Source organism: Eublepharis macularius, chromosome 1 (assembly GCF_028583425.1).
Source record: "Eublepharis macularius isolate TG4126 chromosome 1, MPM_Emac_v1.0, whole genome shotgun sequence".
NCBI classification, from domain to species: Eukaryota; Metazoa; Chordata; class Lepidosauria; order Squamata; family Eublepharidae; genus Eublepharis; species Eublepharis macularius.
In genome coordinates this window covers 135081636-135095933 of record NC_072790.1, presented here as the reverse complement: position 1 = coordinate 135095933, position 14298 = coordinate 135081636, and the positions used below count along the sequence as shown (strand labels likewise).

The following is a 14298-nucleotide window of genomic DNA, read 5'->3' as shown; positions in this document are numbered from 1 at the left end:
ATAGACAAATAAATACTCCTGAATCAATGACACTTAAATCAGCAGTATTTAAATGTAGGGCCTGGATCTGAATCTTGTTAAATGTTACTGTTAATCTTGCTAAATGCTAATGTTTAACTGACTTTATATTTTGGATAAAATTCACACATCTCCAGTCTTTATTTGTGATGAACTCATTTTAAATAGATAGGGATGCATCTTTGTTGTGAGACCTCATGCGATGGTTCTGTCCATCTGGATAAAATGTCCCAGCTAGAGCATTCTTTGTTATTGCTTGAGAGTCTCTTTTGTACCAGAATGACTCTGGAGAAAACAATGTGCAAGGAGGAAAGCTTCCCAGCATTCCTGCCCCAAGGAAAAAAGTAAGATAAAACCACAACAGCCACATGAGCAAAAAAAAGACTTGAATTACTTAAATGATTACAAAAGATGTTCACAACACGACTTTACCATAAACTGACCCTGCTTTAAAAGGTACATGAAGATATCTTTGGATGCACAGCTATTCAAGGTTTTTAAATGTCTAGCACAGAGCTTGAGAGCATTCCATAGAAGGGAAGCAGCAGCTGGTTCCCAGTTCCTTATTCGCAGTTCCTAGTTCCTTATTCTCAAAGCCAAACACAAATATTAGGAGAAATTGAAAAGCTCTGCACCCCAAAATAAAGTTTATAGAGGCTCATATCATACATGGCTATATTCAGCAGACTCTTCCCTCTAAGGAGGTCATGGCCCCTCTCTATACTGCCTCGGTCAGGCTGCACCTGGAGTACTGTGTGCAGTTCTGGAGGCCTCACTTCAAAAAGGATGTGGACAAAATCGAGAGGGTGCAGAGGAGAGCAACGAGGATGATCAGGGGTCTGGAGACTGAGCCCTACGAGGAAAGGCTGAGGGCCTTGGGAATGTTTAGTTTGGAGAAGAGGAGGTTGAGGGGGGACATGATTGCTCTCTTTAAATATTTGAAAGGCTGTCATTTGGAGGAGAGAAAGGAGCTGTTCCAGTTGGCAGCAAAGGGTAGGACACGAAGCAATGGGCTTAAATTACATGCACAAAGGTACCAGCTGGATATTAGGAAAAACTTTTTCATGGTCAGAGTAGTTCAAAAGTGGAATCAGCAGCCTAGGGAGGTGGTGAGCTCCCCCTCACTGGCAGTTTTCAAGAAGAGGCTGGATGAATACTTGTCAGAGATGCTTTAGGCTGATCCTGCACTGGGCAGGGGGTTGGACTAGATGGTCTGTATGACCCCTTCCAACTCTGTGATTCTATGAAGTGGACCTATTCTGGGACCTCTTACAAAGCCCAGTTCTGGAGTAAACAGCTTCAAAGTAGGGTGCCCCATAACAAGTCAATAAGCAGAAAGAGGGGTTGCTGCACCACAAAAAAATGTTTGGATGACCCCAAATCACACAGCCTGGCAATTCAGAGACTGTCCCCTATAAGATGACATGTGCTGGTGCTGATCCAAACACTGGTTCCAGAGCTATGACCTCCTATTTGGGCTGCCTCCCAGAAGCTTGTACTGGGAACAATTGTGGAAAAGGAACTGGGAAAGATTTTAGCTCTCTGTGCCCCAAAGCTATCTTTGGATCACCCCAAATCACGCAGACCTCAAATCCAGAGAATGTCCCCTACAAGATGACATGTCTCAGACCAGTGGCACCCGCTCTCTCCTCTATGTGCTTAGGATTGTAGCCTTGACTACTCTTCACTAGACAGCACGTGCTCTCATTAGGTATGACAACCATTTGGGCAGCTCCTGCTGCTTTACAGCTACCACATGTATCTAGTCAGCTGTAACAAGCACACTGCTACTGCTGCTGCTTCCAAAGGCAACTTCTACACTAGCCACAATTTCCCCCTCCCCTGCCATCCACCTGGGGCTTCTTGCCTGTCACTATCTCATGCAACAGCTGCTGTTCTAGCCTTACGGGCATGTAGGGTTGGATAAAAGCCAAGGTTTTTGTGTTATGTTCCCTTTTCATGAATGATCTTATTATTTGTCTGCAAAGGCACATGGCAGTGTGAATGAAACATTTCTATTTGGGACATCTACTTTTTGGAAGAAAGTTTCAAGCATATACACCTCAGCATATCCAATTTACCCTACCATATTTCTAGTTTGACCTTGTAGGAAAAGAACAACTCTGGAAACTGCATATAGCAAGTGAGGATTTTTGCCCTTTAATACCTAATTAGATTTTATACACTGCAAATTAGATTTTATACACTGCAAATTTAATAAAGTGTCTGAGATATAAATAAGTAATACATTGTATTTTACTACAAGCCCCTCCTTGCAGTTTGCCTCCCCATCTACCCCCCCACATCCTCCCCAGAGCCCCATCTAGCCGTATTTTTACATATATATGTCTACTAATCTTGATTTTTTTAAGAGAGACGTGATTACTTAGGTGTCAGATTAGACATCTTTGAATCAATCAACCGCAGTAAGAAAAACTATCCTAGCAGAGCTTTGGTGTTAAAAAACTAGATTGCCCTTTTGAAGAAGGCCTTGAGCCATCCTACACAAATAATGTGTTTTTCACACATCCCACCTGATTATTGTCGTAAGCTGGAACAATTACCTGTGGGACGTCTCATCTGTTCCGTCATCTTTCCGTCTATGACAGCCCTGGGCTTTTCCTTTAAGAAGAAAAAAACATTCTCTGTAGCAGCCCTAAAAGGAAAAAGGAAGCCAGAGCATTACAGCATCTGTCAAAGAACTTCTGTATTCAAACCATGATGCTCCTTCCTGTCTCTATTACGCTGCGAATTTCCACCTGCTCCCTCCCACCCCCACTCCTCATTTAGAATTCAGCACATGTGGCACTGAAGGGTTCTGTCTCTCCAGCTCTGTTTTTTGCAAATTAGTCACAGCCAAGCATCATGCTGGTTCTCTTTTTCTCTACAGCTCGCTCAGGGTGAAAGAACTCTGGCTGGATACCATTCTCTGGTAAGCCTGTCATAAAAACATGTGTTCAAGTTAATGTGATCCTGCATTTGAAACTGCACCAGAAAGAGTTTTAGGACAAGGCGGTATCTCTTGCCAAACTAAATTTCCCTGTACAGCTGAACAAGGATATTATTTAGCGTTGTTTATGGACATTACCACGAGTAGATGGTTACAGTCTCAGGAATTACTATTTCTTGTATGTATGCTTATGTTTCTTTGTTATTTCCAAGCATGTGAAGTAGTTGGCTGTTTGATATTATGTCATTCCCATGCCTGAAAGTTTACTAAGTGGTTGGACTATACAGCCATTGTTTAACTTGCACAGTGACGCTTCTAAGGTATGCTACAAAGAGAATACTTGCATGAGGGGAGATGTTCTCATTCAAATTGTGTTCTGTTGATAGACAGATGATAGTTTTCCAGAGAGCTGAAGGTGGTTTGAAAGGGGGTTTGGTCTTCTTGGTGTATCAGTTCATCTTGCTATTGGCTCTGCTAGGCATGTTTTGTATTTTTCAAAAATGTTTCTTTGACAGGAGGTGAAGCGAGACCAAACAAATAATTATGTACACAATGGGAAGTTAAGATTGGGCTAAGTCACTCTGATCCTTTTGCAAAATGATTGTCTTTAGGCAACCTAGTTTGTAGTAGGGAGAAGAAGCCCAGCTAATTGCACGGGTAGATATTGCTAATATTTGCCTCTCAATTCTAAACAGGCAAACAAGAGAAATCATCAAGGGAGAAAAAGAATCAGTAAAGTTCCATCGGCTAAGTTCCCAATGAAGGTGCTAGGAAGCTGCAATGCAGTGAGTGTCCTTCTTGACTCTTTTCCTAATATACTTCTATCTAAACCCTACAATATTTTAACATATATAACTGAACAGGTTTTCAGCATACACTGCCTTTGTTTTGTTTTTGTAGCCAAAATCCTTAAATGCAAGTGATATGGAGACGTTGACTGCATGCCAGTCAGAGGTAAATGAGCTTCAAACTGTTGCTGATCCTTTGTGTCTGAATTTATGCAAAGCTGGTTTTGCCTATGTAAAATCACAGTCAGGAAGGGTTCTACTGATCTCAGCTGATGGTGGAGCTGGATCATTATTATGACTGTTACTCGTTGTTGTTGTTGTTGTGTATGTAACATTGGATATGTAGTCCTTAACTTGTCATCCTTAGTTCAATTAGCTATTGTGCTGAAACATTATTTCAAAGCACAATCATAAATGTAAAAACCTGAATGCCAAAATTTCAAAGAGGAATCCTAAGCAGATTGACTCAGGACCCTCATGAAGTCTGCACACTAGGGCTTAATCCCAGGAAAGTCTTTTTAGGATTTGAGTCCGGTAGCACTCTAATGAAGGGAGCTTTGACTCTTGAAAGCTACACACTGGAAATTGTGTTGGTCTTGAAGGTGCTACTGGACTCAGATCTTGCTCTTCTATTGCAGACCAACACATTTACCAACCTGAAACTATGTCATTAGGATGCCACTGTCAGTACAGTTTCGCAATTCACAGTGTTGCAATTCATACACCAATTACTTGGGAATGATTTCGTAAGAGGGTTTTTTTGGAGTGAGCAGAGTTCCCTTACTAACATGGACATTCCAGTGAATGAATGAGACATGCTGGAGTGAATTAAGATTTGCATAATGGGCTATAAGGATTCCGTCTGTATTGTATTAATACTTAACTTGTCATAGCATAGTGGTTAAGAGGTTGGACTGCAAAGTAGCACTTCGCTGCTTTGAATCCCACTACTGCCATGAGCTCATCAGGTGGCCTTGGGTAAGCCACTCCTTTCAGCCCCAATTCCTCAGCTGTATTGTAGGAATGATAATAACACTGATTTTGTTCACCATTCTGCGTGGGGCACTAATCTGTTTAGAAGAGCGGTATATAAAAACAGTTGTTGCTGCTGTTACTTCAAAGTCTCATTAATCAATGGTATCCATTTCATAATGTTGTACAGTTAGGAATCCAAGCATAGCCTTACGTACATCTACGAACAAGCTTTAAAGAGCTGCTGGGGCTCATGTGATAAATTTGCTTTAGTCCTGTAGGATCTTGGACTTCTTTTTGTGATATAGCAAGGGGAAGGAGAAGCATGCCAGGTACAATGGGGGAACAAGAAAACAACTCTAAAGTGCCCTTAGTTCTTTAAGAGTTTTAGAAAGGTGGTATTGATAGGACTGGCTTGCAAATTTATTTAATTACTTTGCCTATGGTTACCAGATAGCAAAGTGATATGCAGAATTTACAAGGTCCCAGGCACAGAATAATCAATTTCTTGCAGAAAGCTTTCTTTCCTCCTTGTTGAGAAGGGAGCATATCACAGGCTTTAGATCCAAAGGAGTTAGCCGTGTTAGTCTGTAGTAGCAAAATAGTAAAGAGTCCAGTAGCACCTTTAAGACTAATCAACTTTACTGTAGCATAAGCTTTCGAGAACCACAGTTCTCTTTGTTCCCTCCCCTCTCCACCTATATATATCTGGCCAGTTTCTTCATACCCTCCATGCATCTGATGAAGAGAACTGTGGTTCTCGAAAGCTTATGCTACAGTAAAGTTGGTTAGTCTTAAAGGTGCTACTGGACTCTTTACTATCACAGGTTTCTTATAGCTCCATGTGTTGCATGGATATATGCTAACTTAGATTAATCTTCAATTGGGTCCTTTATAAAGGATTGTTATTTCTTCCAGGTTGACATCAAGAAATGTCAGTTGCTGGTTCCATGTGATGATGAAGATGGGATGTGTCATCTGATAGGTGAGTTTTTAATTGCCTCATTTAATAACCCTGAAAACAAGGAATTCTGCCTAACAAAATCAATGTTCCTTATCGCTATTCTGCAATATAGTTATTAACCTCTACTGTGGAGTAGCATGGTGGAATCAGGTATCGAGGTTCCAAATTTGACAGAAGGGACACCTTATGTCCTTGTGCTGGCACTGGGGGCTTCGTACAGTGGGGAAACGGTGTCACCTGCAGAGGCATCATACAAATAGATATTTGGGGATGAGCAGGTAATGGAGAAGAGGACAGAAACAAGCATATTGCCTTCTTTGCAAATAGCTACAATGAGAAATAGTCAGAGGTTGCTAAGTTGAAATACCCTGAGAGCAAAAATTGTTCTAGTGATATCCCCGTGGGGGGGGGGTGTCTGTATTGGCTGTACTTTGCAAGTTTATGGCAATATTTGGGAAACCAAGGTAGTTCAACAATTTTTCTCCGATGTTAGTATTGTTGCTGAAGAAGTGTTCACTGACATGACCAAAAGGAATGCTTTCTCTTTATACTCCCATGACTAGCTACTCATATGCAGCAACAGATGTTCTGAAAATTTTCACTTTCCCTGTACAAGATCCCTAACCTTTCCAGATGTGAACTCATGTGTGTAGTAGGCATTTGGAACAAGAATAGGACTAGACTAAAGTAGTGTTTTGAGCTGTAGCTATATATCTGTAAGCAGTTTGTAAGAAAATGTAATATGAAATTATATTGAACTTCTCTCAATTATATTATTTTGCTTCAGCATTTTTTTTTATTTTAAGACATTATATCCTGTCTTTTCTTTGGGGTACTCAGGATGGCACACAGGGGTTTCCTGGTGATCTCTTATCCAGACACTGGCCAAACCTACTGAACTTTAGCAAGATTATTGCGTCATGTGCCTATAGACCAGGCCCCTTGACATACAAGCCTGTTTGTGTGAGCATTTAAGGGCAGAGACATGCAGGAGCTTTGTTTTTCCCAAGATCTCAGTGACCTTGAGCTTAATTTGTGACATTCACTGAGCAATCCTAAGAATTTCTACTCAGAAGTAAGTTCCATTTTAGTCTGCAGAACTTATTTTCAGGAAGGTCTTCTTAGGCGTGCAGCCTTAAAACATTTATATGGTTTTTAATGTTCCACCACATAATTCAGTAACAATATATCAGATGGGCTGTAGCTTTCTAATGCTGACATTACCCACTGGTTATGTGTTGTTCTTGCTTCCTTCTTTTGACAACAGATAGTAATAAGAAAAGAAAGAAAGTAATATCTTGGCCATTTGTACTGAGACGAAACATCACTGGGTCGGAAGCCTTGGGTCACCTGGAAGCTGACCTGAAGCCTTCTCTGTTTCATCAGCCATTGCCAATGGTCTGCAGTGAGGAGGACATACTCCCCAAACCAATAATGGTGAGCAAACTCCAGGATATTGTCATCACTTTCCACAGGTGCCACTCTCTACTTCTTGTTGAGCAAATACTCACAAAGCTTAACAACACTGGGATTTTCTTCCAGACAAGCCTTGTTTGTTCCTCAGAGTCTGATTGGTAGCTAAGAATTATTCTATGGACAACAATAACATTGGTGTTGTACTTTTAAATAAATGGGAAAATCAAACTTTCTCTGGTAGTCACTGATTGATTGATCGATCGATCGATCAATCAATCGATTGAACTAATAATCTGCCCTCCCTACAAATGGGCTCAGGGCGGATAACAACGATATTCAAAAGCAGCAATACAATCATAAATAACAGACAGTTAAGTTCAATAAAACATCACTCTAAATGGCAACTATACTTTCTTAACCCCAGTTAACACACCTTACAGGGTGGAGGAAGATAACCAGGTGACCAAAATGAACCAACCAGTGGGAAACAGACTGGGGGTGGGGTTTTAATTACCAGAAGGCTCATCGCTGCCCCAGCCTCAGCCACACGCCTGGTGAAACATCTCTGCCTTGCAGGCCTGGAGAAAGGAGCAATCACACTGAGCCTGGGTCTCAGCAGACAGAGAACTCCACCAGGCTGATGCCAGGACAAAGAAGGCTCTGGCTCTAGTTGATGCCAGGCAAACCTCCCTGGGGCCAGGGCCCCCCAGCAACTGTTTACCAGCTGATCGAAGCCTCCTCCAGGGCACATATGGGGAAACAAAGTCTAGTAAAGGGGTTCCAAACCTTTTTGGTATGGTAACCCACAAGTCCAAATTTACTTGGTATGGTGTGACCTACTTCAAACAGAGCATGCACAAATCAATACAAATGCAAAAGCCTGGGAACCACTTTCCTAGGCTTCACAACCCACTTTGGGATCAGGACCTACAGGCTGGGAAATCCTGGTCTAGTAGATAATATCCTATTTTAGAAGCACAGTAGTTGCAAGTCAAGCAAGTAAATTATACTATACTGTGTTTAGTTCTCTGTGTTTCTTTCTAAAATTATGTAACCTTCATTTTGTTCTTGCTGTGTTACATGCAGGATATCCTTACAATTCTCTACCTGAAAGGTCCTTCTACAGAAGGAATATTCCGAAAAGCTGCCAATGAGAAAGCACGCAAAGAGCTGAAAGAAGAGTTAAATTCTGGAGGGAAAGTTGTCTTAAAAAATGAACCTGTCCATCTGCTAGCCGTGATTTTTAAGGTATATTTCATTGGGTTTCTTGCTATATTGATTTTCAAATAATGGGAAGAAAATTTTTGCTAACAATGTCCCCAAATACTAAAGTTAAACTCACTTAAATTGCAGGATTTCCTCCGAAACATCCCCCAGAAACTCTTATTATCTGAACTTTATGATGAGTGGATGATAGCACTTGAGAAAATAAACCATCACGAAAGAACCGAAGCAATGAAACAGTAAGCTCTCCACCTTCACATAACATTTCTTATTGTATTGTCGAAGGCTTTCACGGCCGGAGAATGATGGTTGTTGTGGGTTTTCCGGGCTGTATTGCCGTGGTCTTGGCATTGTAGTTCCTGACGTTTCGCCAGCAGCTGTGGCTGGCATCTTCAGAGGTGTAGCACCAAAAGACAGAGATCTCTCAGTGTCACAGACTGCTACACCTCTGAAGATGCCAGCCACAGCTGCTGGCGAAACGTCAGGAACTACAATGCCAAGACCACGGCAATACAGCCCGGAAAACCCACAACAACCAACATTTCTTATTGTTGGTCTGCAGGTTATAACATTATGGGATACTAGTGCTAAACATACTCACTTGTTAAAAAGTCCCATTCATTTTACTAGGAATTATTTCTAAATTTATGTATTTAAAATTATAGCCTTCCTGCATGTCCACTGTCATTTGTAAACTCTCTTGGACTCATGTGAACTTATTACCACATAATTGCAACCAAATAGTATCATTCACTTTTATTCAGGAAGTATCACTAAGTTTAGTGGGATTTACTCCCTATTCTCTCCCCTTTATGAAAGAGTGTGACACATCACGGGGTAGGGAGGGTAGTACTGGGGGAAGAATATATGTGCCCATTGCAACATTTGATAACAGGACATGGGCAATAAGGGTATACATATGCAGGGCTTTTTTTCAGGGGGAACGTGGGGGAACAAAGTTCCGGAACCTCTTGAAAATGGTCACATGGCTGGTGGCCCCGCCCCCTGATCTCCAGACAGAGGGGAGTTTAGATTGCCCTCCGTGCTGCTCCAGCGGCGCGTAGGGCAATCTAAACTCCCCTCTGTCTGGAGATCAGGGGGCGGGGCCACCAGCCATGTGACCATTTTCTCTGAGGGCAACCCACTGAGTTCCACCACCTCTTTTCTCAGAAAAAAAGTCCTGTACATATGTAAAACTTAATATTAAGTAGTGGTGCATTTATCTACTCATTTCACTTAAACAGATTTATATTGTTTGGAGTGTAGAACACCTTGACATAAACAAATGAATTCAAAAGTTGAGCTGCATTTTTAAGACCTATTGAAGTCAGTGGGCCTTACAGCGCATTTAAATTTAGGTACATTGGCTACCCAAATTTTGAATTACTTTTTTGAGCCCTGCAGGGGGTGGAAAGAAAAAAACAGCCAGCCGTTTAGGATTGTTGATTTAGGTGGAATAAAAATAAAGACTGCATAATGGAAAAGAACAATTTGTAGGCCAGGGATTTCTTACCTTAACTGTCTCAGTTTATAAGTACATACATTGTTTTAAGATACTAATTTTAAATCTGACATTACATTTCTTGGTGCCTGGTTAGTAGTTTGTGGTTAACCAGTTTCAACACATTCATCCAGTGCACAGGGACTTTTGAATGGGAATTTTGTGCTACAGTTTGAAGTAAACATTTCTCCATTTTAGAGGAAGTGTCACCCATACAAGTAGGTTTGAAACTCACTAAAAAGAAAAAGAAAAAAAAGCAGAAGTTTCTGAGGATGACTCTTCTTTTTTCATTGTTCACTTTGGCAGGGTTGCAGGCAAACTCCCTCAGCCTAACCTTGTATTGCTCAAGCATCTGCTCTGTGTGCTACACCACATCAGCAAGAACTCAGCAGTCAACAAAATGGATTCCAGCAATCTTGCAATCTGTGTTGGGCCCAGCATACTGACTCCAGATCACAAACAGCAACTGTCACTTGAAGCACAGAAAGACCTGACTGATAAGGTGTGCTTGGTTTTACTCTCTGCTATCATCACAGAATCAGAGAGAAAATATTTTAGGCCTACAGGGCCTACTCACATAGCCCTTTGAATCTGTGACATCAGCCTGAGCTGCACAGCTATGTGCTAAGCCAGCTGGGTAGATGGCAGCTATACACACTGGACTCGACATGGTTCAAAAGATCATAGTCTCATCTAGGCCAGCATTCTGTTCATAGCAACAACCCGCCAGATTACTCTAGATGCTCACAAGTTAGTCATGAAGGGGATGGCCATCCCAAGAAAAGATGTCTGTTCCATCTGGTAAATTTTTCTCTTAGGTATCGGCTCTTGTTGGCCATATAGTACTCAAACCCACAACATTATGAGCATACACCTTGCAAAAATGTGAGTCCTAAACCAGTAAGTCACACTTTTCTGGGCAACATTTAGCTATGGCACCGTGACAACTGCTTAAAAAGCAGTAATTCAGCCCATGGGATCCATGCATGAAGCTGGAAAAGATGCAACCAGCTCAGTCTGTGACAGCGCAGCTAAAAAGCAAGTTCATAAACCATAGTACCAAATTCTATCTATACTAATAACAGTGTTATTATTAAACAACCTGAGACCAATGCTGAATAACACAAATACAACTGTTTGATTTGCACAGGTGAAGACACTGGTGAAATTCCTTATTGATAACTGCTCTGATGTATTTGGAGAAGAAAACTCTTTGCTATTCAGTATTTCTGATGATGATTCCATGGACAAGCCAGGTACTCTAGCCAACAAATGTACTGTATTCTTCAAGGGTCCTTTAAGAGTTTGGATTGGTGTCTTAAAAAACATGTTTTTGGAACATAAATGTCTTGCGATATGCTAGGATTTCATTAGAAGTCCTAGTAACTATGCCAAAACCTTGATTCAGTCATACATATACTAACTGCTGAGGAAGTGACTATGGATAACTGTCAAGCCACAAAACTGGAACCTTTCCAAAGGCTATGCAGATACCTCACAAGCTCACATGAAGAACTTGGAAGTTAATCATTCAGGCCTCTCTCATACATGAATGAAGAGACAGAATTAACTTCGGTTCTTGGGATCTGCTGTTGGGCCTGCAGCCTTGCATTTAGTCCAAGTGAATGCAAACAAAAAGTTTCCTAGATGAGGGTTGAATGTTGTCCAAGGATGGTTGGTTAGGAGCCTGTCCAATAATTAAATTTTATCTCAGGGAAGTTGATCAGAGAGTAATATCCTGAGAAATTGTGGGATTACAGGGTAAAGAAGCCCCAGAAATTGGAAAATGAAAAATATTCTTGCAGACTTGTCTCTGATGGTATTGAAAACCTCCAATGTGAGTTCTGATTAAAAGTAACAATAAGAACAGTAGTGTCCTCAGATTGGAGAGAAAATCTTCTTCGAACTTTGTAGCTCTAATACTACAACATGGCATTTGATGAAAATCTGTTAAACAAGTCCTGCAGTTTGCAGGAATATCATAAGAACATCAAGTTTTGTCTTTCCAGTCTTGCAATCAGAATTTATCTGTATCACTCCCATTCTCTAGTACTACTTATATAAAATACACAGGCATTTTCTGTGTAGTTGTTAATGAAGATTGGCTGAAAAGGCTGGATTTATCTGTTTGTAAAAATTGGATTTACTTGTTCCAAACCAAAGCCTAACATTTTCTGTTCCTCCCACAGAAATACTGTCTCCCAGCTGGCAAAATGATTCAGCATATGACAGCATAGACTTTGAAGGTGATTGCAGTTCTAGTGATCTCCAGGATAAACATGTACGAGAAGTCACAACCAGGAGGCTGAGCACTGTAGAGCTACAGTCCCATCATCCACAAAGGGGGACTGCTTCTGTCTCTGCCCTGACTCCTTTTAAAAAATCCATAGGTCAACTGGATAGGAGATACTCCGAGCCAGACATGTTTTCTTCTCAGGTCTGCCATGAAGGCAGTATGAGAAGCCAGAAGCTGACCAAAAGTGAAGAGAACTTTGTTCAGCAAAAAGAACTGAGTCTGAAGAGTCAACAACATCTGACAAGCCTTCATAGGAATAAAAAGCCACCAAACCTAAGTATAAAAAGTCATTTGCATTCAGAACTGTCAACCAATTCCTTGCCCAGAACATCCTCCAACAGTTCACTAGATAGTTCCTCACCACTTTCTGATTCTTCTGTCTTCACCAGCTCACCACTAACGTCACCTTCCATCTCCAAGAAAAATGTTTTTACACAGCCTCAGCCTTTCTCCACTAAAACTTCTGTTGGAAGTGACACATCCAACCAAGAACTCAGAAAAAGTCATTCAAAGTCATTTTCTGTGGCAACTCGCAAGAAGGAACTAACTAAAACTGAAAGTTGCAGTATAGTTGGTTTCCAAAGAGACAGTTTCAAAAAGGACTCCAAGAGAGAGAGGCCGCTTTCCTGTCGAATAGTTCCAGGAGCATATGCCAACAGCCACAACCCAATGCCTGTGGGATGCCAACTGAGGCCTCGTCTCTTTTCAGCAGATGAGGTGTTTCGATTTGTTGATCAGAAGAATCCTGGAAAGCCACCATCCTACAAAGAGGCTATCAAAAACTGCTCAGCTGCTAAACTGCCCTCATATAATACCTTAACTGTTCAAAATATGAGCTCAGCCAGATTGCATTTAGACTCTCAGCCTCAATGTCCTAGGCCGAACAGAGAGGTTCCAAACAAAGTATATAAGGACATCTTTAATGACAAGCTTTCTGTTATCAGTAATCCTAAGGACAAAATGCAAACCATGGATGTTGTTATTGGAATACATTCCAGAGCTAATTTGCCACTTACCCCGCAAGTCTACCGCTTGCGAACCATGTCTGGGTCTTATCAGAAGAATAAACAAGAATATTTACCACAGCAGTGTAGTCAACCGACCTTTGATGGTATACAATGTGCTAAGGAATCCTATGTTTAAACTATCCATCCCATTTCCACACAATGTATGTGTGACTTAAACACAAGGTCTCTTGCCCAACATCACTGCAACTAAAATAAGCTCATCTGTATAAAACTTTCCCCAAAAGCTAGTTTTATTTGTGTCATATGAAATATGTGTTCTACTATTAATGTATAGCCTTTGTATATAATGGATATCTCTGTACTTACCAGTGTTTGTAAATTGTAAAAGCTACTAAAGCTAAGCAATTGACAGTACTATCCACCTTTTTTCCTATACACATTCCACATGACAATTCCCCTTAGAAGTTCTTCTTTAAAATGTAGATATGATCCTGAAAATTAGAGGAACTAAAGATGTGGGGAGTGGGCAGCTATGGAAACACTTCTAGCCCATCTTAACTTTAAACCAAAGCAGAATTTTTAAGAATGCTCTGCTTTGTCTGTTTTCACATTATTCAGTGGCACAGTTTCTGCCACTTCCTTTTTAGTGTTGTTTTCTGTTGAAATAAACCTCAATCATATATTACAGTTTTGCCCAGAAAGCACAGGATTCAAGTCTAATTACATCATAATAAAGCACTTTTTCTTGCCTGAAAATGTAAATTGTTCTTTCTTTATAAATATTCAGTTAGTGTCTGCAAAAGAAAACATATCCAGGCAACAGAAGAATTACTATGAAGTCAGCCATAAACAAATTTCCCTTAAAGTATCATTAGTGTTGCCTAACCACAATCCTGTAGGTTTGTACTATGAGAATAGTGGTGACTCAGCATGCTTGGACACTGGAGCAGTGAGGGGGGGAATATTTTCCCTTTGTTTCTGCTCTCTGTATCCTCATGGTCTCGCAAGAATCCAGACACTTCTGCAAATCTCTTCTGTACAAGCATACCAGAGGCACATCACACTCCCAATCACATGCAGCTGAATTAGCTGGCCACTTGTAAAAGGGAATAGTGTTATTCTATTTTTCTTTTGCTACTACAAAAATACAAATGAATGTGAATCAGCTTCAGCAGAAGTAAGATTTATCTGTCGCAACATA

At 40.8% G+C, this 14298-nt stretch overlaps 1 protein-coding gene across 2 annotated transcripts; it reads left to right on the top strand.

The window, feature by feature from the left end:
* Window positions 1–2881: 2881 nt before the first annotated feature.
* Window positions 2882–13843, top strand: TAGAP (T cell activation RhoGTPase activating protein). 2 transcript variants are annotated; one of them, XM_054982091.1, is made up of 10 exons: window positions 2882–2950; window positions 3664–3753; window positions 3869–3922; window positions 5647–5713; window positions 6960–7129; window positions 8195–8356; window positions 8462–8571; window positions 10140–10335; window positions 10984–11089; window positions 12023–13843. In XM_054982091.1, the coding sequence occupies exons 2-10, from the start codon at window positions 3727–3729 to the stop codon at window positions 13270–13272; spliced, it is 2142 nt and encodes a 713-aa protein (XP_054838066.1). In that variant the 5' UTR covers window positions 2882–2950; window positions 3664–3726; the 3' UTR covers window positions 13273–13843. The 2 variants fall into 2 exon arrangements, with proteins under 2 accessions (XP_054838066.1, XP_054838076.1); XM_054982101.1 differs by lacking the exon at window positions 3869–3922.
* Window positions 13844–14298: the final 455 nt, after the last annotated feature.

Excerpts from the sequence above, each read along its gene's own strand:
- TAGAP (XM_054982091.1), top strand. The coding sequence starts at position 3,727 with ATGAAGGTGCTAGGAAGCTGCAATGCA. Across the intron at positions 5,714-6,959 it reads TGGGATGTGTCATCTGATAG|ATAGTAATAAGAAAAGAAAG; the intron begins GTGAGTTTTTAA and ends TTTTGACAACAG. Across the intron at positions 8,357-8,461 it reads TGCTAGCCGTGATTTTTAAG|GATTTCCTCCGAAACATCCC; the intron begins GTATATTTCATT and ends CTTAAATTGCAG.